This window comes from Ahaetulla prasina, chromosome 8, assembly GCF_028640845.1.
Source record: "Ahaetulla prasina isolate Xishuangbanna chromosome 8, ASM2864084v1, whole genome shotgun sequence".
Taxonomy (NCBI): Eukaryota; Metazoa; Chordata; class Lepidosauria; order Squamata; family Colubridae; genus Ahaetulla; species Ahaetulla prasina.
This window is the reverse complement of record NC_080546.1, coordinates 720,476-747,111: the sequence shown is the minus strand read 5'-3', so window position 1 is coordinate 747,111 and position 26,636 is coordinate 720,476. Positions and strand designations below refer to the sequence as shown.

Genomic DNA, 26,636 nt, shown 5'->3' with positions numbered 1-26,636 from the left:
CCAGTCCGCCTTTTGGCGGCGACCCCGCTGCCTCCTCCCCTTCGCTTCCCTCCCTCCGCCTTTCTCACGTGCCCTCCCCAACCCCGGGGCAGGTGAACCTGGCCAATCAGAGGGGCGCGCCGCAGGTACCCGGCTTATCTGGACGACTAGCCAAGGAGCGCGCCCACTGTGCACCGGGTGGATGGGGTGGGAGGCGGGCGCGCGGGTGAACCACGGGTGGGAGTGCGGCTGCCACCTCCCCAGAGCCGCCTGGCGCCGCCGCCGCCGCCGCCGCCGCGCCCTGCCCGGTCCAGCGCGCCCGGATCTGCTGCCGGTTCGGGCCGGTTGCGCGCCAAGTCCGACGTGGCTCCCTGGTGTTCCCGCGCCCAGGTCTGCCTGAGCGCCGCCCTCGCCCGGCCCCGAGCCATGTTCCAGCCCGCGGCGGCGGCCAAGCGCTGCTTCACGATCGAGTCCCTGGTGGGCAAGGACAATAGCCACCCGCTGGCAGAGGATTCTCTACGTCCCGTCGCTGCCGCTGCCGCCGCCGCCCTCGGATACCCTGCCAGCGCCGCCGTCGAGGCCTTCGCCCACGGCTTCCAGGGCTCGGCCGCCGCCGGGCGTTCGCTCTATGGCGGCCCGGAGCTGCTCTTCCCGGAGGCCGTAAGCCACCCGCCTGCCCTGGCAGTCCACCCGTCGCAGCTGGGCTCCTCGCACCTGCCCCCCTCGCCGCACCCGTTCTTCGGGCCGCAGCCGCGCGACCCGCTCAACTTCTACCCGTGGGTGCTGCGGAACCGTTTCTTCGGGCACCGTTTCCAAGGTAAGCCAAGCACGTCAGCCTCCGGGGAGCAGAGGGCACGCGGTCTGGGCCCTTCGGCGCCCGCCTTGGCGCTTCCGAGCAGCGCCTGGCGTGGCCGTAATCGCCCGGCCTGGAGTTCGTGATGGGTCAAATCTGTGCCAGGTGGCAACCGAGCCCGCCCGTCCTGTAGGGGAAGCGAATCGCGATCCGGGGGCGGCCAGGCACCGGGAGAAGTTCCCGCTGGCCAGAGGCAGCGCCTTTTCCCACCCAGTCAGGGCGCCCAGCAAGCCTTTGGTAAAGGCTGGGCCGTATTTCTGATCCCATCAAGGCAACCGCGGCCTTGGAGATGGCTTGGCGCAGCCACCTCTCTCCCTTACGGGCCTGTGACGACCGGCACGGCTCTCGGTGCCTGCGGGAGAGGCGTTGCGATCCAGACCCCCACAAGGCGCCCCTGGCCGGCAGCGATGGCGCCCTTTAACCCTCTTCCGAAATCCATCCCAACCCCAGGAGCAGCCGCGGGTTCAGGGGGCAACTGGACTCAGTCCTGCCATCCCGCCAATGGCTCGCTTTGCCCTCCTTCGACCTGAGAAGGCCCGCTCGCTGTTCAGGCATCTCTTCCTCTGAGATTGTTTAGGAGAGAGAGGTGCAGGGGGGCTCGGTGAGGCCGCGGCCGTCGAAGGGGGCGCCCAGCGGCGGGGAAGGCCCTCCCCGCCGCCTCCTTGCGGAGCCCCGCAATCCCTGCTCCGGCGGGGAAGAACAGCACCGGCTAAGGAGAGGGAGCCACCGCCTGCTTCGGCGCCCCGCAAGGGAGAGATGTGGACCCGAGCAAAATCCGTGGAGATCCGTTCAAATACACTTAGCGGCGGAGAATTGTCTGGCCCTTCCCCGCCCTCGGTTGGGGGCTGTGCTGCCTTGGGAGATGAGGCGGTAGAGAAAAACATTTTAAGTATGGAGAAGATTTCAAATGGGCGCTGAGGAATCCCAGCCAATTCTTTCGATCCGCCGGATTCCGACCCCCTGGAGGGCGGGGAAAGGGACCTCCGGCGAGTGCAGATGGGTCGTTGATGGTCGTGGAGAAAGGCCGCTTTCCTTCTAAGAAGGTTTGAGATTCCAGGAAGCCTTTTTCTGAACAGGGGCTCGTTATATTTTCCCGGTGGTCTGAAGGAGAGATCTGGCGGCTTCGGGATGGCTCCCCTCCATCCTAGCCCTGTCGTTTCAAAGAACGGCGGCCCTGAAATCCGCCAGGAAATCTGGCGGAGGGTCGCCTTCCTTGCACTTCCTTCCTTCCTTCCGAGAGGAGACTCGGAAGGCTTCGCAGGCACAACCCAGGAGAAGAGCGGTTTTCACGGCCCCGCAGGGAAGGCCGGCCCAGGCACGCCGGACTTTCCGCCCGGAAAGCCTCGTTGGCATCGGCGAACAACAGGCGGTGCGGGGCCTTCATTCCAGCCGCAGCTGGGCTCTTTCTGAAGCAGGTAAAATGGTTGCAGGGAAACGTAGCACGGCGACCCCAAAGCCCGCGGGACGCTCCCGTGGGTAAAGGAGGAGCCTGGAAACTAGTTCGGGGCTCGCAGGGCCGGGAAGCTTCTCCGGCCGCGTCCGGCCCCCTCTTCGTGGCCTAGCAGGGGAACCGGCGGCGGCCGCGGCCTGGAAGAAGCTCCCCTTCAAGGCCTCCCTTTGTGGGCCAGGAGGGAAGAGCAGGAGAACTCTCCCCGCCTCGGTCCGGGCAAGGGGCAAAGGCGGGCCGAGGGATGCTCCCAAAATGCCAGACAGGCCGAGGGGGTGACGGGCGGGGACGAAGGGAGGCTCTGCCTTCCTGCCCTTTCCTTCCCCTTTGTGTTGCCGTTGTGCCCGCCCGGCCTCCTTGCCCGGTTTGCGCGACCCACCCCAAGTGCCCTCCTGGAGGAAACTCCTTCGCTCGACTTCCTGGAGAGCCTCCTGTGGGTTCGTCCTCCGCTCCAGCAAGCCAGGCGCTCGGAACAGACTTGGAGGCAGCCTTCGCGGGCTCGGCCTCTGCTGCGCTCACCGGTTTCGGACCGAAAAAGCGATTCTCGCCTGGCCTGCTTGGCGGGTCCTCGGAGAAGGAGGCGGATCTCACCCGCCCCGCCGAGTCCTCCCCAGCCAAGAGCCGGTCCCGGGGAAGTCCAACTGTCCTGCAGCAGAGCCTCCTGCAAGTCCCGGGCGGGGTGAGAGGCTTTTGGAGCGCCGGCCTTTCTCGGCGGAAGGCACAACGCGGGGCCGCTCGCCCACAATTACCAGCACCCTCCGGACTTTTCTTCGGGTAGTGCTCAGTGGAGAAAGCGCGTTGGGAGGAAGGCCGAAGCCAGCCTTCAAACGGTGGAGAGCCGAGAGCTAGAGATGCTTCTTTCCAAATCGGGCTCTTAAAGCAGGAACGGGCGTCTGGGCCGAAGGGCACTTCGCAGCGCTGAACCCGGTCATTTCCAGGCCTTGCAAGGTCCTTAAGCGAAACGTGCAAACCCAAACCGGAGGCTAGGCTTGTGGAACCCGCTCCCCTCCACTCCTTGCGCAAGCACAGGGGGGGGGAGCTTAAAGTCAACCACTCCCTTACTTTGGGGTGGGTGGCCCCACGCAAGACCCAGCCACTCGTCTTGTGTGACCCCCTTGTTTGCCTTCCTCAAAGTGGGCCTGTGATGGTGGGCAAATACTCGGCCACGGAAAGGGGACCCCTTCAAACGGTAGCCCCTCCATCTCTTTCCCGGCTCCTCCCGCGCCCTAAAGAGAGGGAAGGACTTGTCCTGGCCGCGCCAAAGGCAGCCGCAGCTCAGCCTAGTTCAGGACCCCTGTGGGTTGGTATAGACCCTCCCTTTCACACACACATCCCCCACAGCCCTTTCCGTGTGTAAATGTTGGCTCCTTCCTGCCACTTCCTTCACAACATCCTGACAAGGTAGGCCTCCCAGTCACTCCACTTGGTTGTCGAACTACTTTCGGGGAAGACCAGCCGAACGCTCTGAGGAAAAAGCGCTCGGAGCAAGCGCACCTCACTTTTTGTGGCCGCCTCGGGTCCCGGGAAATTGCAGCAAAGGGGAGGGCTCCTGGTTTCTGATCTAGATCCAGCTTTTGGGCGTCCCAGGATTCCCATCGCCTGCCCCCTCCGCCGAACGGGAAGTAAGGGGCAGAGGGTGGGCTGAAACGCGGAACCCTCACACCTGGCTGCTGCCTCGCCTTCTGCCCCTCTTTCGGCCCTTCGGAAGGGGGCAGCAACCTCCTAGGATCCGCGTCCCGCCTGAATCCCGCGTTTGCTTGCCCCGCAAGGAGTGGCGGCTGTTGGGTGATTGGAATGGGGTCGCCCGGCTCCTAAGAGGCGAAAAGGGGACCGCGGGCGCCCTTGTAGCAGCTTCGTCCGGGGTCGCCGAAGGGTCTGACGGGGTTGATCCTGGGCGGCGGGCTCTGACAGGCTGCTTTCCCTCCGCAGGCGGCGAGGCGTCCCAGGAGAACCTGCTCTTGCACGGGCCCTTCGCCCGGAAGCCGAAGCGCATCCGCACCGCCTTCTCGCCCTCGCAGCTGCTGCGGCTGGAGCGCGCCTTCGAGAAGAATCACTACGTGGTGGGCGCCGAGCGCAAGCAGCTGGCCGGCAGCCTCAGCCTCTCCGAGACCCAGGTGGGCCGTGGCGCGGTGCGGGGGGGGGACACGGGGCCCTTCAGTGCGAGGTGGCACCAGCGACGGCCAAGGAGGGGTGAGAAATGGGGCACCGGGAAGGTCCGTTTTCTCCAAAGACTGAAGCTGCGAGGGGGACCGCCGCCGGTTTTTCCCGTGTGGAAGTGGCCGCCTCAGTCCCCCCATTCCACGGAGCCCTCTTCCCTTTTCCTGTTACTGCTGTTATTCTATGCAGCGTTCAGCCTTAATCGCTTGCTTCCTGGGACCTGATAAAGTTATCCTCTCACTATTTGACTCCTCACAACCTCCAGTGAACCAGAATGACTAAATCATTTATCAGTCTAAAGCCTCCCTTTCCTGTACGGTTTCGAAATAACCCAACTCGTTAAGGTCAATTTCGCTAGTGAATTCCTAGGTGAGACCAGGTGGAGAGCAGGGTGGCTGATTTAACTCTTCTGGCCTCAGAAGGGACCCTGCCTCTTCAAACTTTTTCTGGTTCCTGCCGGACTCACCAGCAGTGTACAAAAACTGTGTCGATCTGAGCACATTTCTCTGAAAACCAAGGTGTGAACTAGAAACATCCTCTTGGATATTTTAAGTTGATGCCGTCCTTGCAGATGTACCCTCGGGGGCCTTTCCCAGCCCTTGGCGGAGTCACGGCAGGAGGAGCGCCCGGTTTGGAGGGAATAGCATTTCCAGTTGGAGCCCATAGATCCCCAGTTATGTTTCCCACAGAGGTGGAGAACAGCTGTGTGTCAACGCGCGTGGATGCGTTCATGTGTGTGTAGATGTAAACATTGGCTTGGGCGAAGAGGCTACAGCAGGGAGACTCCAGAAACAAAATAAAAGCTACGAAATGGTTCGGGATGAAACTGAAGCGAGGGAACCTTGAAAGGAATAATTAGAAACACGGACGGGACTGTTGCTGAGATGCCAGAAAATGGCAAAAAAAGAAAAACCTGGTATGGCTACTGTCCAAGGTGGGAAAAACCCAGAACAACGAGTTATAAATATGGTGAGAACATTGAAAAACGGTAACGCTGCAGGTTTAGATGGTGTGATTGGAAAGAGGGCCGGCTGCAACCCTAGCTGACAATTGGGGGGGGGGGAATGCTATTATGGGTTTCCTGCGCACCGGGAAAGGGAGCAGGACGGAAGGTTAAAAGCCAAGGGACGGGCGGAATGTGTCCTGGAGGGTGTTTGGAAGAATTCTGCCCAAGACGCAGGAGGGAGGAAAGCGGGAAAAACACGCCGCGCATAGTCGAATTTGTTGTTCAGCGGCTCGCTGGGAAATGCAGGAATGTGAAAAACACAATTTGTGCGAAGCTTGTGGATTAAGGCAAAACCTCGACGCTAAATGAAACAGGCTTCCCGTCGCGAACTCTTTTGCACCACTACGGAGCTGAAGGTTGCTGCTGAGTGAGATACGGGGGAAGGGAAGCGTGCGTGTGCGCGGGTAAGGGAGAAGCTCGCGAAGGGTTCGGTGCCGAGACGAAGGTGTTTGGTGTCCCCGTCATTCTTTAATGTAATTACAGATAAATGCAGACGAAACTCTTGTGGTGGAATTAAGAAGCTCTTGGTTGGAGACACGAATTGTGCACGTATTTCTGCACGCAGATGAGGTGAATTTGTTGAAGGACTTGCAGTGAGTACAGCGAGGAATCAGCAATTCACTACCTGGCAAGGCTGCTGGTTTTTTAGCAGGGAAAACGGAGCGAGCAATAGCGGGTTGCGCGAAAACAGCAGCCGGAGGCAGACGAGGACTGCGGGGGTCCCGCTGGCACGTTCGCCAAAAGGGGGAAATAGGTGCAGAATGTTTAGGACGTTCGTCGTTGCTGGTGGAACCCTCGCGGTGGTTCGCGGGAGGAGTGAAGGGTTGTGAAAACGGTACTCCAGTTTTTATTAAATATGATAAATCAATAAAATCTGGAAGGAAGGGTTAAGCAGAAACAGAATAAATACTGGGAACTTGGCTATGGGAGATAAAAGGGATCGGACCGAATAATGGAGTATTATTTTGACTGCAAAGCGAGTGATCTGGGCCGAAGAGATTTCCAGAGGGTTTGGTCACAGAGAGAAAACAAGGGAAAATACAGGTAGGAAGGCAGAGGCCGGCAAGGGGCGAGGGGGAAAGGTTGGGAGCGGAGCGGCGCCGAGTCGCTCTAGAGGAGACAGGAGAGAAATCTGGGGGAGAGACGGGCCGGAGGACCAAACGGGGGATCCGAGCGGAGCATCGGACCCCTGGAAGGAGGAGGAGGCTTTGCCAGGATAGGAAGCTACCGAGGGGCATTTGAGGACTTCGTATTAATCTAGATGTAGCTGTAGTTGCTTTTCTTTTTTGGCATAACTTTCTGTGTCTTCACTTTTCCTTACTCGCTTTCTGCACTCAATACGCCATATTGCTTTCCCTGGAATGAAGCCGCATGATGGGTACTCGGGTGCATTCAGCGCCTACATGGGAAAGGCGGCTGTAGGGTTAGTTTCCTGGAGATCCATGTATGTATGTGGCACGAGGGGGCGATGACAACGCTTGTGTGACGACGCCCTAATGCAAACATTGTGGCAGAGGAAAATTAATGTTGGCACCAGATGCCCGTAGGTGCCATCATTGGGAGGCGGGCAGGGTTTCTGGGGTGCCATTGCTGTTTGTCAAGTCCGCAACTGCCTACAGTGGTTTGGGAACCCCTTAGAAAAAGGCGTTGTTTGTGGTATCTTGTGAGATGAGGCGGTGCAGGGGCTGAACGACGAATGGCTCTTGGGGACCCTTTTCCGCACACGGGAAGTCGCCAGAGACAAGATAGGCCGCAGATCAATGTCATCATAAACGGTGCTGTGCAGAGGAGCCAAACTGGGCTCCCTTCCCCGCCTGCTTTGGGAAAAGAAAACCCACCTCGCCTTCCTGCTGTTCCTGCCCCTTTGTCTTCACGAGACGGGCAGGGGCTCCCCGCGACCCCTCCGCCCAACTCTTCTTTTGCCCAGATTTAGGGAGATCTCCCTTTGCCCCCAGTCAAAGGAACCGGCCTTGGTCTCCTCAGAAGACTTGGGGGGAGGGGGGCTTCAGCAGCCTGTCAGAGGGGCCCAGGGTGAGCGGACATTTCTGGGGTCCCGCCGAGGGGTTTCGCTTGAGGCAGCGACCGGCGGAAAGGGCTCCTTTGTCCGGAGCCGAATAAACTGCCTCGCTGTGTAAAAGCTGGCCGGAGAGTAGCCGAGAAGAGCAGAAATTCTCCCCAAAGGTGCGCCTGGTTGAGAATCCGGCGGTGGCTCCACGGGGGCGGGGGGAGTGTAAGGTGATCCGCGTCCCCCTGGCGGTAAGCGCGGCTGGATAAGCAGGTGTGTTTTTGGCAAATGGTGTAAGTCGTAAGAGTTGGGTTTCAAAACAAACGGCCCCCATTGAAAGGTCTTTGAGCTTTTCCTCTGCAGGAAGCGACCCTTTCTGAGGCCTGGGAAGAACACGAGCCTCGTGGTCTGGGGTGGGGGGGCAACACCGGGGAAAGATCCCCAGGAAATCAAAGGATGCAACACTCTCTGCTCGTTTAGGCATTTCTCGCTCGCTTTTAAAAAAAATTTTTTTGTTTTGTTTACATTTATACCCCGCCCTTCTCCGAAGACTCAGGGCGGCTTACAGTGTATAAGGCAATAGTCTCATTCTATTTGTATATTGTATATTGTAAAATGCAGGATATTCCTCAATTATCATCTTGGTTCACAGAGCTGAGCATTTACTTTCCGGCGAGGCCAAGAGGCCAAGATTGGCAGATGTTTTTTGGGGGGGAAGGCTTAGACTCCATCGGTACTTCTCAGGTCCAAGGGCTGCAGAGCGTTGTATGTTGCACATACACAACGCCCTGGGGGGAGCAATCAAGCTTTCTGGGGCTCGATTTTTACCGTCTCCTCCTGTCCGTTTAGTTGCACTAAGGCTCAATTTTACTTATCTGCTCCCTCTCAGAAATTGGTTGGAAACTGGATCACAGATTTTCCTTCCCATTTCATTCACAGGGTTGTGGGGGAGCACATTTTGGGGTCACTCAAAAGAGGATTGTTGAAGTCGATGCGATCCTCAGCTCTGGATTGCTTATTTTTGATCTCAAGACACCCACCTGCCTGTGTGCCGGTGTGTATTCCTGTGCAGACAGACTCAAAGCATTCTGGGACGACACAAAGGCAATATTTGTTTTTTATAAGAATAGACTTTTGTTGGACTTCCTGTTTCTTTTATTGCTTTATGCACAAAATTTATATAATTTTTTTTAATCAAAGAAATGTGCAAGAAGAATTACGATGACTGCGATAACAATGAATTTGCATGTTCAAAGATAAACTGAGCCCAGGACCGAAGGACCCAATCCAGGAAATCTCACTGTCTGAGAGAGAGGGAAGAGGGGGGAGAGAGAGGTGTTGCCTCTGTGCTGAGTTCCTGGGGCAGGGAAGTGTCCTTGGATGGCCCAAGGAATACGGTGAAGTACAACAGCCACGTCAGAACCTTCTTTCATTTGGGGTTGAGAGCCGTGTGCTTTCTATTCATGGGGCGGGTGGGGGAGGGGGGAATGATCACGCTGGTTTGGAGACCTTTTAAAGGAACTGTACCAGAAAATCCTCCTATTTCCTCCTTCCCTGCCTCCCTCAGGGAGAAACGTTCCCTTATTACTGAAGGAAAAATGAGAGGCGCTGCAGGCAGTCTTCCCTTCGGTCCTCCCTCACGGGAGGAAGAGCCGTGCAGCAGCCCGGAACACCCAGCGCCGCTTTGCTGGTGACCATTAAGGAAAGTAAAATGTGAGAACAGAAACTGGCAATTCTGTAGGTTTTTTTAAAGGTAATTTAATGGGTACTTAGGAACAGAGTATAACCATTTAAAACCAGAGGTCATTTATGGTGAAAACAAATAGAAAACAACCTTTTGACCGATGCCAGGAAAAGAAAATCTATAAAGGAGAATGTTTGTAGCTCAAGGTTGAAATGAGGGCTCCTTGGTGCTCTCTGAGCTTGCTTGTTTTCTGCTACGATGATGTTACCCAGTTAGGATCATGAAATGTCTGCAAGAAAACAAGCAAGCTCAGAAAGCACCAAGGAGCCCTCAAAAGAAAAATCCTTCTTCACTTTTACCCTTTTCTTCGCAAAAAAAGTGCAATTCTTCCCAATTTGTCCTTTAGCCCTCTGCCACAGGGAGCTTTGTGGCTGGTGCTTTGGACATGCCTGGCTTCTGGGTAGACTGCTCTGAGCTGGGGAGGGAAACTGATTTCTCCGGGGCTGTCACAGGCTACCATTCCCAGCATCCTCCCCCCCCCCCCCCGCACAGGTTGACTCACTGTGGTTTATCCAATAATTTCTGGAGCAGACCAGGAGGGTCCCTTGTTTCATTGGCATCCTCCTCCTCCTCCTCCTCCTCCCAAAACAATTCAAAGGAGTGAAGAAACTCCGCTGGGGATTAAATAATAGACAACGGAATAAAATGATGTAGATTTAGTCCTCCATTTACAACAGTCCATTTAGTGACTGTTCTGACAGTGGCACTGAAAAAAAAGTGACTCATGACCATTTTTCACACTTACGACTGTTGCAGCATTCCCATGATCACATGGTCAAAATTTGGACGCTTGGCAACTGATTCATATTTATGACCATTGATGTGTCCCACAGTCACGTGATCCCCTTTGGCGACCTTCTGACAAGCAAAGTCGACGGGGAAATCTGATTCACTTAACAACTGTGCTACTAATAACAACTGAAGTGATTCACTTTACAACTGTGCAAAAAAGGCTGTAAAATGGGGTAAAACTCACTGAATCTTGCTTAAAAATTGTGAGCTCAATTTTGGTCACAAGTCAAGGACTACCTGTATTATCTGCCATTGTCACAACTGACTCCTAGCAACCGCATCCTCCAGGGTGATCTGCCCAAGGCTCATCCTGAGGTCTCCCAAGGGCGCCCCCCTCCCCCATCACCACTCAAACTGAGTCCAGCCCCTTTGCTGCCGGTCATCCTCTCTGCAGCCTTCTCCAGAGTGAGCCTGGCCTTGGTCGAATGTGTCCGGAGGAAGGTCACTGGAGTCTGATCATTTGTGCCTCCAGTGAGAATTCCGAGTTCATTAAAGAAAACATACAATAAAAGTATGTATTGTAGCAGCATTTAAATTATCTCTCAGAACAAAAATAATCGGAGTAGAATTTTTATGTGCAAAGCTTTAATTGCCATTCAGTTTGGTACATTCATTGCTGTTGATATAGTGTTCCATATTTTTGCAATGTATTGATGTTGGTTGTTATTTAAACTCCAGAATAGGCTCCAGAAACGCCTGCTGGGGGGGAAACCGATCAGTGCATCCGGCTGGAATGAGTGACCTTGGGCTAGGAGCGAGATCACCCACGGGAGTGTATGTCAAACATCCAGATACGCTGCAATTGTGTGGCCGAAATTCTGCCTCTTTTTCATGTGTGTGGACTGTATGGGCACCACAGCCCCTTGATTACTGGAGGATCCCTTGAAAATAAACTTGGGATTTGAAATGGAAATTGAAGCAGGATTCCTGTCCTGCAAAATCCCTTGTCTTTTAAAAATAGTGAGATGTTTAATAGTGTCTATCAATGTTTTCTTAGGCGTCTCTGACTGCAGCCCCTCTGAGAATCTGTCTCTTCTGAAGCATCCGTAAGAGGGGCCCTCAGGGCCAGAGTCCTCCCAAAGGAAGAGTCCACCCTGAGAAGGAAACTTTCAGTTTGACTAGGATGACGTTTCATTCAGTTTGCCCCCATTCTGGCCTTTGGGTGGGGAGACACCTGTCTTTCTCCCACATCTTCTCTGCATTAAAGGCCTCAGGCACTTCCATGCCCATCACACCTGCCTGCGGCAAGGGGAGGCCCTGGACAGCCCTTCTGGCTGTGCCAATGTTGAAACTGAAGCCCAGCATGCAGGCAAGAGGTGTCTCTGGTTCTCTTGGTGTGTTTGGCCACCTGAGGGCACCAAAGACACTTCCACGTGTGACTGGCACAGGCCTGCAAAAAGGACGTCTGGAAGGGGCCAGGCCAAACTTCCAGGGCAAGATTTTCCACAGGGAGAGAGTCAGATTAGAGTGACCCCCCCCTCACAGGTCCTCTGCATTCTTTGGAGTACACCTGTAGGAAGAATCAAGCAGCTGCCACAAAAATCAGGTGTGTTCCTGAGCAAGACGGCTGGCCGTAAGTCCTCCTGCAGCAGCTCTCATACCTTTAGAGTTGGGCAGAAAAGAGAATTCTGTGTGTGTGTGTGTGTGTGTGTGTGTGTGTGTGTTCGCGCATCAGCTAGCAGAGCTTCCTAGAACAATTGGAGCCACCAGGAGCCTCTGGGTGGGGCTCTTGATTACTTCTCCCTACCAACAAACTTGCAAGAACTTCATAAATTGGGGATCAAAATGGCTCTTTGGGGCAGATTTATGCAAGACTCCCCCCAGGGATTTCAAAATGGCAGCCAGGAAACTCCATGGCTGGAAAGGGACCTTGAGGGTCTCCGCAGCCATTCCAGATGGGATGCCTAAGAGAGACCCGTTGAGTAAGAATAGGATGATGCAGAATTGCCATGGCCCTACAAAAGTCATGTCTTTCCACAGTTCCTTCTTTGCTTGATGCCTGTTTACATTTGGATTCCCAGACTTCGTGTCCTTTTGTCGTGTTTCTGAAGACGCTCCTCGGAGTTTTCTGATGCAGCTGCTGAGGCACACCAGTAAAATCTGGTGTGGGGATGGGTCTGATCTGTTGTCTTAGTCCCAGATCCAAACGTTTTCAAAACCACGCCTGTTCTTACATGTCAGCCAGTTTCTCGGGAATCCTTCATGCCTTTCCTGGTGGGCAGTTTTTCAAACTGGCCAAAATTGTACCAGATTCTGGACAACATTTAGATAAAATTCACTTTGTTACCACTGTCTTCCTTTGTGTGACGTACAGGTATGTTTTCCTATTGAAATATCTCCGTTATTCATGAGACTTTTTCTTTTAATGCCAAGTCAATTTAATTTCCATCCCCAGAGTATGGGTGGCATGTGAAGTCTCCTATTGCTGCTCCAACAGGCATTTCCATCCTTCAGGAATCCATTCTTGGTCTCTCGTGAACTTTGCCAGTCTCCACAACTTCCTCTTTGCTACATAAATGACAGTGGGGGACCATGTGCATTTGTATTTGCACTCTGATCCACAGCACATGAACAGAGTGGGCTGTTGCTCTTCTTACCAGCGTTCTGATAGGGCCTTTTTTCTTTCACTTCCCTGTCAAGTCCCAAACTTGGATGAATCCATCTTGACGTTAGAGGCTATGAAATGAGGAGGGCAACAAAATTCGTTGTGTATGTACATGCATGTATTCATGTATATGTGTGTATGCACAAAGACACACGTACATATATTCTACACTTATATAAATGGCAACACAAATTCTCTTCTATTGATAGATGTGACATTTTGGAGGCTGTGGCTCTCGTCCCTTCCCCTCCTGGCAGGCAGCCCCTTGTTTTGAGGCTGTTCTCCCTCTGAACTGGAGGCTTCCCAACATGGCCCTGGCGGCCCTCGCTCCCCCAGGAGAGGAAGGCTCCCTGGTGGCAAAAGCAGAGCGGCCGGCTGTGCTTTTGTTCTGGTCCTTTTGGCTGGTTTTAGGGGCCTCTTTTCAAGGTGTCACTTTGATCCTCTTGGAGAGAGGGGTGAAGGATGAATATGCTTACATCAATGAATAAGTACCAGATCTCTGGCGCTTCAGTTCGGAGACCGTGAGCACATGAGCGTTTGCGCAATCAGGACATCAGAAAATGCTTCTCCCGGTTTGCAGCTGCTCCAGTCTGGTTTCCAAGAGGGCCTTAACTTTTTACCTTCCCTTTTCTACTCTCTCTCTCTCTCTCGTCCAGGTGAAGGTCTGGTTTCAAAACAGAAGGACCAAATACAAAAGGCAGAAACTGGAGGAAGAAGGTCCCGAATCGGATCAAAAGAAAAAGGGATCCCACCACATCAACCGATGGCGGATCGCCACCAAGCAGTCCAACATGGAGGACATTGATGTCACGTCCAACGACTAGCGAGAGGCGGGAGGAGGCAGCCGCTGGGGAGCAGGACTGAGGAGAAGGACTGTGTGGGAAAGCAAGGACCCAACGGAGATCCAGCTGCTCTCCCCTCCACCAGGGGTGCCCCCCTCCTCGGGAATCGGGGAGGGGGAACCTAAGGATGATCTAGGAAATCCCTTTTCTCCTGAGATCTTGCCTGCTGCCTTGCTGCCACAGGGCAGACTGGGGAACCGTGGATCATGCCCAGCCCAGCCGATGCGGAGGGCAGGGCCATCAGGGACGAAGGGAAGCCCTTGGCGAGCCACGTGAACAGATCCATCCATCCACCGAGCCCTCCACCATACTCCATCCTCTCGTCTTTGTTGCACTTTGGTGGGATAATTTTTTAATCAACAAAAAAGAATGCATTTTTATTTTAATTTATTATTTTGTGTGTCTGCATTTGCTGGGCCTGTGTACATATTCTATGCCATAGATAGTAAGCAGCTGTAGTGTGTGTTGCTGTGCCGTGAATAAAAATAACCTGGGTTGGAAGTGCAAGGCCTGGTTGTAGCCGGCTCACCGGCAGAAGGGCCCCTTTACCGGACCTGGTCATCTCTATGGCATTTGGCTCCATTCTGGACAGCCGCCCAAACCTTTAGACACAGAGGGCCAGGAAAGCTGCTGGATTCCGATGGGAGTGAGGGTGTCCTTCAGGCCCAGGCCAGTGCATTGTCTTCCTGATTCAGAGGGTTGTGTTCCAGTTGTGGCCGTGGCTCCTGTGACCAGAAGCCCCCGCCAGGTTCTGCAGGGAGGGGCATGCTGGGGGGCCGGGGGTGGTGGAATGGACAAGCCAAACCACAGGCAGCTGCCTTGTTCTCCAGTTCCTGGTGTGCCCATCAGATCCTAAAGTTTGGATCAGCAAAAATCCTTTAGGCAGGAGCTGCCCTCCTGCCGGCATTTGTTGGGACTAGCATGGTGCAGTTTCCCCCCACCCCAACAATCAGGTGACCTCTGTCCCTTCAGGGAAGCCCCCCCCCGCTTGAAGGAGGCTGGGGGGAGCAGCACCATGTGAGGCCCCTGAACAATGCTGCTTCTTGCTCGGCGGGCAGGAGGTTCTGCAGCAGAGACCCAGCCGGCTCGCCCTGCAGAGGTGTTGGTTGGTCCAGGAGCCCTCCACCGAGACCCTCCTGCGCCCTGCCCAGCCTCACTCTGTGAGGCACCCAGGGAAGGAGGAACTGCCCCCCCCCCCGTTCTGCAAAGGGAGGAAGAGTTTGGACTTCGGTGGGAGCAGCACAGACCTCCCTGCAGGTGCCTCTCGGGACCTGCCCCCCCCATCAGCAGCTTTTGGGTGTTTGGCTTCTGCCCACCTGGAGATGCAGCCGGGAAGGGGGCCTGCAGAGAAAGGGGGACGGTGCCTCCCTCTGAGCCCCCCCCCATTAGAACAAAGAAAGAGGGCGGTCTCTCTGACATCCTCGAGATGGATCTGTGGGAGCAGGACAAGGGGGGGGGTGAAGAGGGTTACTCCTTGTGAGGCAGTCAACTCCCAGATGTGGAAACCAGATGGGGGGGGTGAGAGGGAAGATGCTGGAGCCTCCTGGGGCCCAGATGGCATCTGGTAAGGTTAACCAGGAAGAGCTTGGGCCTGTCGTCCTTGGGGAGCGGGGTGAGATGGGGGCTGCTACCTCCCCTGGGGGCTGCCTGTGTTAGCTGGTTTCATCTGAGCTGAGAGATCAGCCTTGTTGCTGGAGGTCTGAAGAGGCTTCCATATGGCTTCTCCTCTAAGCAACCTGGGATTCAAGGTGCCAGGCAACTACCATCCATGGTCCAACTTTTCTCTTTAGGGCAGCAGTTACAAAGCATCTGGAAGAACCAGAGCTGGGCTCTTTCCATTCAGGATGCATTCAGGACACGGGACAGAAATCCTGTTGTCACTCTAATCAATTGCAGAATAACCAAAGTTGGAAGGGACCTTGGAGGTCTTCTAGTCCAACTCTGTAGTCAAGAAGATGACCCTATACCATTTCAGACAAGAGGCTGTCCAGTCTCTTCTTAAAAAGCTTCCAGTGATGAAGCACCCACAAGTTCTGGTGGCAAGCTGTTCCACTGGTTAATTGTCTTCACTGCCAGAAAATTCATCCTTAGTTCTAGATGGCTTCTCTCTTTGACTAATTTCCATCCTTTGTTTCTTGTCCTGCCTTCAGGGGCTTTGGAGAATAGGTTGACCCCCTCTTTTACCTTTACTTAATCAGGACTTAGATAAGGGATTGCGACCATACCTGTCCAGGTGGTTCTCCCAATGGCTGAGAATACCCTTCTTCTGGACCACCTATGAGGGTGAGAACTAGAGCCTCCATTCTGTGGTGGTGCAAATTCCTCCTGAGTGGTTTCTTCCAAAGGCTGGGGCACATCAACACGGGGTGCTCGACTTAACCTTTTCCTCCACCTTATTTAGCACCTATAGGAAACCACTAGGAGGCCTTACTTGACCTCTGAGTTACAATATCAGCAAGTAGATGTCAGCCGGCTGTACATCTTGGTCCCCGATTTAATGGAAGCTGTAAGCACCTAGGTGGAAAAGATGGAGGAGCCAATAGAGAAGGCAAGCAATTCCAGAAGAGGACATTAGCTCTGCTCCTTCAGCTCTCCCAAAGGGTCTGGAGCAGCGTGTTCCTCAGAACAAGACTCATGCCCTTGTGCAATGACTAGACTACTGCAATTTGTTTTATACTGTACTACCCTTGAAGACCACTGAGAACCTTCGGCTGGAATAACAGGTAGCTGCCCAGGTGCTAACAGGACATCCCAGATTGTCATATGACAGCAGGGCCAGCTTGTTTCTGGGTGCAATAAAGGTATGGATGATGGTTCAGAACCAGATTCAACTCGGTAGCATCTGGCCAGCTACCCAAGGCACACAGGAGCCCCACTTCCTGCCAAGGACAGTAGGAGGGGACTCCTGAATTCAGCCCCGGTGGGAGAAGCCATCTCTGCAGTTTAAGGTGAGGCTGCTGGCTGCTGTCTTTCAGAAGTCCTGCACAGAAGTGGTTGCATTTGGGGTGGGAGAATTGAAGATGGAGGCATTTCGCCCCTTGCGTATTGATTTGCTATTATTATTGCACTGAAATTGTGTGCTGGTGTTTTTCTACATTCCTTTCTTGACTGTGAGCTTGATTGGCATTTGTTGTGAGCTGCTTGTACATTTCCTTGATAGAAGCGGCAGAAAAGCCCACTAGCTCACATAGTAAATAAATCCTGATGTGCCACTTCAGCAAAATTTGCCAGTGTGACCAGAGGTGGGTATTTGGGGCACCTCAACTTTTTTCCTTAAATGGGCACCAGGTTAGAGAAGGGGGCAAATCAAGTTCTCAGCTGGGTGTTGCTCCTCCTGTTGGACAGGAGTGGCCTTGGGACGTGGCTGGGCCAACACCTGGCAAAGAAGACAGAGTGGTCAGCAGCACTGCAATAAGTTGACTTTGGAGGCCAAGGCAGGAAGGAGATCCTGAAGGATGCTGCCACCAGAAGGACCATCTCAAGAAGACTAGCTTCTCTGGCGGCTTTTATCGCACGTTCTTGGCCAAGGCGATGGCAGGAGTCCCTCTGCCATCTTCCGCCCTGCTGGTGGCTTCCCAAGAAGAGCTGACAGGAGGGACAGGACTAGATCAGGCGCACCTTGGGCTGATCCAGGAGAGATCTGAGGTGCCCTCTGACCTTGTTCCCTTGCAGATGTTTCATGATGCAAACTAGGTAACACCATCAGGGCTAGAAGGGAGGGGTGGGGTTGTGCAAAGGAGGAGGAGGAGAAGGAAACGACTATGGGCTCCTTGATGCTCTCTGAGCTTGGCTGTTTTTTGGCAGGTGTTTCATTATCCAACCTACACATGTTCTACAAACATCCTTCATTGGCAGGAGAGATCTCAGGAACACAGCTCCCTCTAGATAACGAGGTGGGCATTTAATAAATAAATAAAATATAATAAAGGTGTCCTATAAAATACCAAGCCACAGATGCAGGTGAGCAGTTTTAGGTGTGCTTTTATTCTAGAGTTTAGAAGTGTTACATAAAGTGTCACGATCAATAAATCTACTGAGGAAGTTAAAAAAGGCCTCTGAGCATTTTGCAGTCGGCTCACCCAGGCAGAGGTATCTGTGCTCAGAGAGTGAGGTCGTTGGAAGACAAACGATGGCGACCCCCCTCCATCGCCACTGAGTGACCACTCTGGGGCTCAGGAGAGCCATAAGGTGCATTGAGATCAGTGCGGATGCCGAGGGCTGCTGGGGAGGCGCGGGGCAGACCCCTTGTGGTTCCCTGCAAAGACAGCTGGGCCCTTGGCCGTGCCCAGCCAGGACAGAGCCTGCCCTCAGCAGCTCTGCTGCCCACCCGGAGGGCTTTCACAATACAAAGCTTGGCAACGTCCTTCAGGGGCTGAACAACTGCTCAGCTGCTCAAAAGCACAGCCTCCCCCCAACAGTAAATGCATTTGTGTGACCCCACAGAAATTAGACTAATGATTTCACTGGGGTTAGAGTTGCAAGATATGAAAATAACACTAATTACATTTTAATTCCTGTATTCTAGTTCTTAAACTGCACAAGCAGAACTGCCCCCAGCCTCTGTCTGGGCTAAGTGGCAACACAGCCTTAAGTAAGTTTTGACACATGCAGACACACACCCCAGCACACATGACTCCCTGGAGACCCACTGAAGATCTCTGGTTTAACCTGGATGGGACCTCTCTCCCCACAGAAGTCAGGAGGGAGGCGTGTAGGATCTGTCCAAGTGGGAGGTGAATTGCTTAGATCTGTGGCTGGGTGGATTCTTCCACACCAACAGACTATATGGCAGGGCAATTCTGTGGCAAACCAGCCCCAGCTGCTGGCCCCACACCTCCTGCACCGGGCTCCCTCCAGCTGCTCTCTAGGTCCAGCCTCTTTGCCAGGGGATTGACTGGCAGTTGAAGACCTGGAGGCCAGGTGTTGCAGCTCTGAGGGAGGGGGACACGTGGAGATCCTCTCCCCCCCCCGCAAGTAAGGGCAGATCCCCTGGCCCCCGCTTCTCCCGATAGAGAAGCCGAGAGCCAGATCCTGGAGGCTCTTGGAGGGCCGCGACCCTCGCCGGCTCCACCCTCCTTTGCCGCGGGTGGGAGCAGTCTCGGCTCCCTCGTTCTGCTTCATTGCAGCCCTCATTATTCCTTAATTAACATACCCAACAAATCAATTAACTACTCAGTTCCTAATTAAAAGCTACAAGAGAGGATCCTCTCATTATGATTAGCTGCCGAGGTGAGCATCAGCCAGCCTGCCTCTCCTCCGCGTCCCAATTACGGGAAGGCAGGACCGCGAAGGCCGCCGCGGCTCCTTTTGTGCTTTCGGAGCGGCGGCACAATTAATTCGCCACCAGGCCGGCGGGTTGCGGGGGCTGCGCGGGACAGAAGCACCTCAGCCGGAGGGGGGGGGAAGAGCACCAGGGCGCAAACACCCCACCAGGCGCCCTCCGGGCCTCTTCCCGGGAAAAGGGGGGGAGGGGGCAGCGGCTTTGGAGCGAGTGGCGCTTCGGCTGTGCTGGGCTAAAAGCATCCCTGGAATCCTTGCGGGGGTGTTTGTTTAAGCAATCCGCTTGGATCAAGGTGGAGCCCCTCCCGCTGGCTGAGCGAAAGCCTCCGACGGGCTTGGATTTCACGACCAAAACATGTCCTTGGGCAAAGGGTGGGAGGCTGCCCCAAAACCCCCGCCCAATGGAGAGGCGCATTTCCTGCTTCAGCCCCAGCCGGAGATTGAGGCGCAGGGTCTCAGCGCCCTGGTTCCCCCGGGGGGGGGGGGCTTCAGAGGAGCTGCCCTTTGCGGCACTTTCCCCACCGACAAGTCTGGACTGAAGAGGCTTGGCTTCGCCCCACTGCCCCAAATACTTCGGGAAGACAAAACCCAATTCCGCCCAGCCCCAGACTTAGGGGACTAACCGGGCAGGGGTCCAGGGAGAGCTGGGAGCCCATTGGCCCTGCCACTTCCACCAGCAAGGTTTGCTCTGGCCGCAGGCACCATCCCAGCCCCCCTCAAGGCACAAGGGCTGCGTTCACATGTTCAGGGTTGGCCCAATATACTGACCTGAAATTTAATCTCATTACCTGAGTTTCCACAACACAACACCCAAAACAACAGCAGCAACTGAAAGGGAGGGAGGGAGGGAGGCTAAGGGTAATGAATGCTGCAGAGAAACTCACCCAGCTCAGCCGTCTGATTAAGCATGCTGTGTGAGTGGAACTGGCACTTCCTGTGGCCCTTGGCTGCGAAAGCTTTTTTTCTCTTTTCCTTCCTTCTTTTCTTTCTTTCCTAATCAACCAACCAACCAGCTTTGGCAGTTGGCCTCAGACACCAAGTGCCACATCCATCCCACAGTCGAAAAGTCCCAGGAAGGCAGGAAGTGCTGGTCAGTCCTCTGAAAATTTAAGGAGCAGGCAAAGGTCAGCCTCCCCCCCCAAGGGGTCAATCAGAGAAACCCCCTCCTTGAAGGGCTCCCAAGGCTGCAACCAGCACTGCCTGCTGAGCCCCTGCAGGAGCCATGATACGCAGGGCTGGGGGGGAGGGACCGGGGCCTGTCAGGGGGGACCGGAACAAGTATTTTAGGGGTGGGGGGGTAAGCAGGTCATGGGTAGAACCAGCCTCTTTCAGCACCCCAACCTCTGATTGCTGCTACCCCACATTCTGGCTCCCAGTATGGCTGCCTTCCCAACCTCCTATGGGAGGGGGAAGGGAAGAGCCCTGCCTGGCCCTCAGTCCCATGGTTGGCCCCATAAAGAGATCCTCCTCTGCCTTCGGTTTGAAGGCCCGTGGAAAGGGCCACTGCAGGGAGGGTCCCTCTCCACTGTGGGAGTCCACAAGCCAAAAAATCCAGGTGGCCCAGCACAGAAAGAAGGGCGACTCCAGCAGCCCCTCCAAGAGCTCACACGTTCCATGTCCTGCCCGAGGGCTGCAGGAGGCGGCTGGGCACAGGAAAAAGGGGGTGAGAAGGGCTTAAAATTAAAGTGACTCCCCACAGCTCCGGCTAAGCTGGAGAAGGCCCCCCTCATGTCCACACAGCTCAGGGACTGAAAGGCCTCCTATTTCAGCCTGAAAAGGGGAGCGGTCCCTCTCCCCATGTTCTGCAGCTGATTCCCTCTCCAAATTGTCTGGGACTGCAGCTCCCTGCATGGCCATGGGAGCCTGGGGACCCCGAAAGCTGCATCCCCACACATCTGGTGGGAGGGGGCTTGCCAGCCCAGCCCTGGAGCTCAGCAGAGCCAGAGGAAGCCAGGCTTTCCACCAGCCCCCCAGTTCCTTCCTCCCCCCCTTTCTCTTTGTGCTGTTACTGTCGCTAATTGAGAATTTTAAATATTAATCTTTTCGACCAACGTGAGATACCGGGTCTCGGAAAGTGCTAATTTACACTCCATTCTTGACGGAGGGAAGATGTTACAAGCTGCAGCTTTGTCGTCTTCTCCTTCCTATTGTATTCCGCCCCCTCCCCACCCGCCCCCTCCTCCCTTCACGCCACTCCGTGCCGCTGCTGCGCCGTCTTGGGTGCCCAGGGCTGGGCTGGCTTCCGCTTACAGCCCTTTGTTGTAGGTGACGGTCAGGCTGGCGGTGGCCTGGGCGATTTCCGGCTCCAAGCGGGCGGCCTCGATCTGCCAAGAAGAAGGAAGGCAGGAAAACCGGGTGAGAAGATGAGCAAGCAGGCTCCGGCATGGGGCACAAGAGTGGCCGTCCCTGCCAGCAGCCCCTGGCAGAGATTCAGGAGGGCTGGGCTGGTACAAGGAGGGTACCAGCCCAGCCCACCTGAATCTCCTCTGTTCACACCGGTTGGTTTTGAGAGGTTGCTTGGAGCATCTGAGGCCCAAGAGCCCTGAAGACAACCAGGCGCCTTTTGACCTGAGCAGAGGCTCCGTCCTCATTGTCAAAACCAAACAGGTTCCTCTTTTGAACAGATGTTCCTTCCCAGGAGGACAGGCGGCTTCCGAAGGCTCAGAGGAGCCTATCTGGCCCCCTCTTGAAAGCTCACCGTAATTCTGCCAGCTCTTGCTAGGCTCTGGGCCTGTTGGGGGTTTTGTTATATGTGGGGCATTCGCATCGTCACAGGATGCTTTGGGACCCAGCAAGCAGCCCCAGCATCTCCTGGTGGGGGTGGCTCTGGAGCCTCCTTCCCCAGGGAGAAGAGGGGCAAGAATCATTGTGGGAGCAGACGCACTACAGCAGCAAAGCTACCAATCATCCTCTGCCAGCATAAGCAGAGGCCGAGCAACCCACCCATTCGTGTCACACCAGGAAGGAGGAAAGCTGCCCTAATTAGCAACAGCAAAAGCACTTAGACTTATATATCGCTTTGCAGTGCTTTATGGCTCTATCCGAGCGGTCTGAGTGATATACATTTTAATTCATTACTGTCATCTCCCCCCAAGTTAGACCAGTTGTATACCAGTGACATGAGATAGAGTCTGTTAGTACACACAGAGTTCTGCAGGAGCCCCCATGGATTTTCATTGTGGCCCAAGCCCTGGAAGCCTGCCCCATCAGTGGCCTGCTAAGGTCACACACACACACAATCTTGCCAGGCGTGAGGGATCACCAGTTCAGCACACACACACACACACACACACACACACACACACACACACACCCCAATTTCAGCAGCTGCCTTTGGCTGACTGTCTCTTGGAGGGACAGGTGGGAAACAGAAAGTGGGAAGAATCATCTGGAAGAATCACAACAGCACAGCTGCGATGCTGAGCTCAGAGGAAATGGAGTTTGGAGGCTGAAAACGAAGGAGGGCGAGGGGGGAGGAATAGGGAGGTTCGACTGTGGGTGAGACCGGCCCCTCCCGGCCTACAAGCCACAACTGGGCCCCAAAGGCTCTGCTGCTGTATCCAGACTGGGCTCCCTCTGCCCCCCTTTCTTTGGGGGCTCTGGGAGAGGCAGGGTCCAAGGAAGCCCATCCCTTCTCCTGGAACGGAGGGCCCCATCGTCCCGCTCCGGGGCCAGCCCCACTCTAAACATGTTCAGCTCCTTTACCCTGACAGATCCCATCCCTGCCCTTCCTTCTCACATGTATGTATGCTCTCGGTGCCACAGCATGTATGTTGTCAGTGCCACAACATCCCACACTGGACGTTCCCTGCAAGCCACCTCCAAGCAGAGCAAAGGCAGGCGCTGTCCCTCCGCTCCCCATACCAAGGGGTTTTTGCGTCCCTCGGCATGTCCTTCCTTGCTTTCAAAGGCCTTCCAGGCACCCCCAAACGCCCCATCGCAGGCAGCAACTGTGCCCCCTTTTAGTCAGCTCCAAGGCAGAGGATTTTTAAAGGATGAAAAAGGGTTCGCAAGACTCAAAGAAGCGGAATGCCTTTTTTCATCCCCTCCAGCCCCCCCCCCCCGGCTTTTCTAGGACTCTGAAGACATAGCGCCCCCCGCCAGGGTTGAGGGAACTCATCTCTGGGAGGGGTCCCAGTGGTGCCCTCCCCTGCCAGTCTGTTGGTTCTGTTGGCTTTGGATATGGGTTGCTTTTATGATTGCTGCAAGATGAGTGGCTATGTAAGTTGAAGAAGTAAATAAAATAAATACTGAAATCTTGTTTTGGTCCCGCAGGCTCTGGAGTCGCACAAGGGGTACAAGGGCCTGAAGCCCACCCTCTCCGCACCCTGGAAGGGGCAGAAGGACCCAGATCTTTCCTTCGGAGGCTCACCCATCCGAAGCAGGACACTCGCTGGGCTCCTTCAGAATTACTCTTTTATATCTTTAAAATGGTATCTACGGGTAGCAGTGCCAAAGCTGACACAACAATGCTAGGAACCTACATGGAAAACCTAAAAGCTTTTGAAAATGTTTAACCTAGTTAAACAAATTAGCAAAAATTTGTGCAAAACAATTTAGGTATTTAAAATATTCAATGTTTTTAAAAACTGGAAAAACTGTTCTTAGCTTTCAGCTGCAGAAACCCAACAAAATATAACATCCAAGAAATCTTAACATGAGGTGCAACATAACCCTTCACCAAAGCTGTTAAACAGTTCCTGGTGCATCCTGGGAAATAGCACTTCATTTATTCAAATGCACATATGTCAGGTTTTTGCACCATATGTCATTCCAAGCTATTTACAGTAATAATTAAATCTTAATCAACGTTTAACCTCTGTAAAATGTTTGAAGGGATCTAATCACCCTTCAGTCTGCACTAATGAAGCAGAAATATATAAACATAAAAAGAAAATGATATACACCAGAAAGAAGTAGTAATTGCAAAATTGTATTTCTTTTAAATATCATCACCAAGTTATGTAAAGGAAGCCGACGGGTATTTTAAGTGAAGACATCTTGGGTGTCAGAGGTGTGAGTAGCTAATTTTGTACTGCTATCCATAGCAGATGTAGCATATTTTCTCTTAGAGCCATTATTAGCAACTTCACCATTTCTTTTCTTATTTAAACACAAAGCAGAACGCGGAAAGGGGGACGCGGCGCATCCTGCGAGGGAAGGGTGGGACTGGCTGACGTGGAGGAGAGCCACCGTGCCAGCCGCTGGAAGGCGTAGGCCCGCTGAGCCCCTTCGTTGGACTCGCCAAGCCCAGCTTCCTCTTGGCAAAGCCACGGAGGCCATCTCCAGCGTGGCACTACCTTGCCCTGTTCACTTCCAAGGGGCCGGCGAGGCTGAGACCAGGCAGCAGCTGGGCCGGGCACCAATGGACGTTGGCTCGTACCGCAGATAGGCAGAGAGATGGCTGCCCGGCCGCTGCTTGCAGGGCAGCCCACTACTCTCTGGGTCGCCGATTCCCCTGGTGAACGGGTCTTCGCGTGAGGAAGGTTGGCAGGTCCTACCCTCCGAAAGTGGGCTGAGGAGACTCTGGCTTCCTTTGACGAGTCCTGTGCCACCCGGTCATTTCCAAGGCTGTCTCTCTGTGTGTAGGATGTTCTCCAGATCTTGTTCACCCTTCCAGTTTCTCTACATCCTTCCTAAAAGGGGGCCCTCCACAACCCTAGAGCAATATAGGAAACCAATGCAAAATGGCCCGGCCTATTCTTGCCACTGACTTACATTCAGTGTAGAATCAGCTCTAAAACTTTTTACACAATTAAATCCTCCGTTCAATACTCGGTGTTTCACTTCTGCTTCGTAAGACGAAGATCTTTGCACAACAATTAGTAGCCACTAATTTGGAGCCGGATGTTTTGATCTCTTGAGAACATTCTGAGGGGTTTTTTTGTTTCTAAAAGCTATTGGTCTGAATTGGAGAAGCCTGCTTCCCACTCCTCACTGATGTCATAAGAAAAGTAAGAACCGCACCTTTAGCTTTTCCACCCAACAGTCACTCCTACCATAAGGAATGACTGAGAAGCAGGATTTGGGGAGAATTCTTGGAGCAGCCTTCATGCCATCCAGCCCCAAATGGGCTGGCATGGCCACAAGGGGCTGCGGGAACTGCTCTGTTGGAACCATATTATGCACACAGCATTTCCACAATTGATTAAGAACCCATTCAGTCAATCAAAAAATGAGAGAAGGATGTGCTGGCAATACTGGTTATCCATTCTGGAAAGAAGCACTACAGAAACACAATTCCTATCTGTTTTTAAAACCTGAAAAATAGGCATCAACTTAAGTGGGCCTCTGCATTGCCTATAAACAATAAATTGTATAATTAATGCAATCTTAATTATGGCATGTTTGAACCTGAAGATGTAACAGTAAGCCCAGTGGTGCTTAAGAATTTCTGAATTTGAGCTCTCAATATTTCTGCATAAAACCTGATCTGTTCTCCATGCAAATTGGATGACGAGTACCCCATTAAAGAAATGATCCAAAAATAATATACTTGTTCACTGATTTCCGTTTTTGACTCCTGTGTTTAATTAAGTTCTTCTTATCTAGTTTGAGGACTTATATGGAAAACAGATAATATTTTAGCTTATGTTTATGCAGAAATATTGAAAATTCCTACAGGTTCACAAATGCTGAATGTCTATGGAGGTCTCCAGTCATCTAGGCACTGACTCTTAAGTACATTCCAAATGTGTCTTTAATCCAAAAGGGGAAAGAAGTGTAGTTCTTGACAAATCTACACAGATTTCTGGCAAGCATCACATTATTTTTAAGGGAATTGCAGAGTTATTTTATATAATAATAATAATAATTATTATTATTATTAGTAGTAGTAGTAGCTGCACCCCAATCTGCTCCACAAGTGTTCCAGGCCCTGCTCTCTGCAGTTCCCCAAATCCTCTGTGGAAGGGGAGGGTCTCCCATGCCTTCCTGCCCTTGTCTGCCCCTCTGCGGGGCTCCTCCAAGTCCAGCTGCTGATTCCTGCAGCACCCTGAAGGTTGAAACCCTGGGAGTGAATAGGGATTTCCCAAGCGTACTTCCTATCGGTCTCGGGTTGAATCCTGCCCTTCTTTCTGCTCTTTGTGGTTGTCTGGTGGAGCAGCTCAGACTTTTCTCTGATCCTTGGAAGAATTTTTCGGTTCAGGCCTTGAAGAGCATCTAGACTGAGCAAAAGGCCCCGTGTTTCAAGTCCTCTGCTGAAGGAGAGCTTATTAATCTCTCAGCAGAATCTCCTTCCTTGTAATTTAAACTGCTTGTTTCTTGTCTAACTTCCTGGAGCAGCTCTGAACAATCGTGCCCCGTCTTCCATGGGGCAGCCCCGGGGTCTCTGTCCCAGCTGGGAACACCTCAGCCAAAGAGACCGAACATTTCAGGAGCACAAGAGTTTAGGTTCGACCCAAAGCCAATCAAGTCCAGCATTCTGAATCCAGCCCAACCATCCCATCGCGTCTGGGACTTGTCCACCCTCCAAGCAGGGGAGGAGCTGTTGGTCTTCTCCGAGCCCCTGAGGAGCAGAGGGGGCTCAGACCCCGGAGGAGCTGCCTTAATACCGTCAAGAGGGCTCCTTTGGAGGCACAGAGAGAGGCCCACACCTGGCCTGCCTTTGTTTTCCGGCCCTGGAGACCTCCAAGGCTTTGCCTCGTTCCACCCCACCCAGCCTGCAGAGCCGCCCAAGGCCGGGGTGTCTCGCCTGCATTTTCCTGAGGAACCTTTGGCCTCCGAAGGTCTCGATCTGCTCCTCCTCCCCCACACCTGGCCTTTTAGTCTCCATGGCAAAGGAGGCCCGTGGCAGAGGTGCCCGCTTGCGAGATCCCAAAAGGGCAACTCTCTGCCCCAGGGCACCGAGCGGGGCCTTGCCTCTTCCGGCCTGGCCTTTGATCATCTTCTCCTGTTTGACATTTTAAAGCAGGGAATGTCCAAGGG

At 53.8% G+C, this 26,636-nt stretch overlaps 2 protein-coding genes across 12 annotated transcripts in view; one reads left to right on the top strand and one right to left on the bottom strand.

Annotated features, from left to right (window-relative positions):
* The first annotated feature begins 405 nt into the window (after positions 1-405).
* EMX1 (empty spiracles homeobox 1) lies at positions 406-17,997 on the top strand. Of its 2 annotated transcripts, XM_058193870.1 has the most exons (3): positions 406-796; positions 4,209-4,393; positions 13,245-17,997. In XM_058193870.1, the coding sequence occupies exons 1-3, from the start codon at positions 406-408 to the stop codon at positions 13,410-13,412; spliced, it is 744 nt and encodes a 247-aa protein (XP_058049853.1). In that variant the 3' UTR covers positions 13,413-17,997. The 2 variants fall into 2 exon arrangements, with proteins under 2 accessions (XP_058049853.1, XP_058049854.1); XM_058193871.1 differs by lacking the exon at positions 4,209-4,393.
* Positions 17,998-20,894: 2,897 nt separating this feature from the next.
* Positions 20,895-26,636, bottom strand: part of SFXN5 (sideroflexin 5) — a 45,091-nt gene continuing 39,349 nt past the window's right edge. For all 10 annotated transcript variants that reach the window (XM_058193862.1, XM_058193869.1, XM_058193868.1 and 7 more), the window contains one exon: positions 20,895-21,034. In XM_058193862.1, coding sequence (XP_058049845.1) covers positions 20,957-21,034 — 78 coding nt within the window. In that variant the 3' untranslated portion in view covers positions 20,895-20,956. The remainder of the gene's footprint in view (positions 21,035-26,636) is intronic.

Bases quoted from the DNA above. Each gene is read 5' to 3' on its own strand.
- EMX1 (XM_058193870.1), top strand. From the start codon at position 406: ATGTTCCAGCCCGCGGCGGCGGCCAAGCGCTGCTTCACGATCGAGTCC. The intron at 797-4,208 runs GTAAGCCAAGCA...TTCCCTCCGCAG, and splicing joins CTTCGGGCACCGTTTCCAAG to GCGGCGAGGCGTCCCAGGAG. The intron at 4,394-13,244 runs GTGGGCCGTGGC...TCTCTCGTCCAG, and splicing joins TCAGCCTCTCCGAGACCCAG to GTGAAGGTCTGGTTTCAAAA.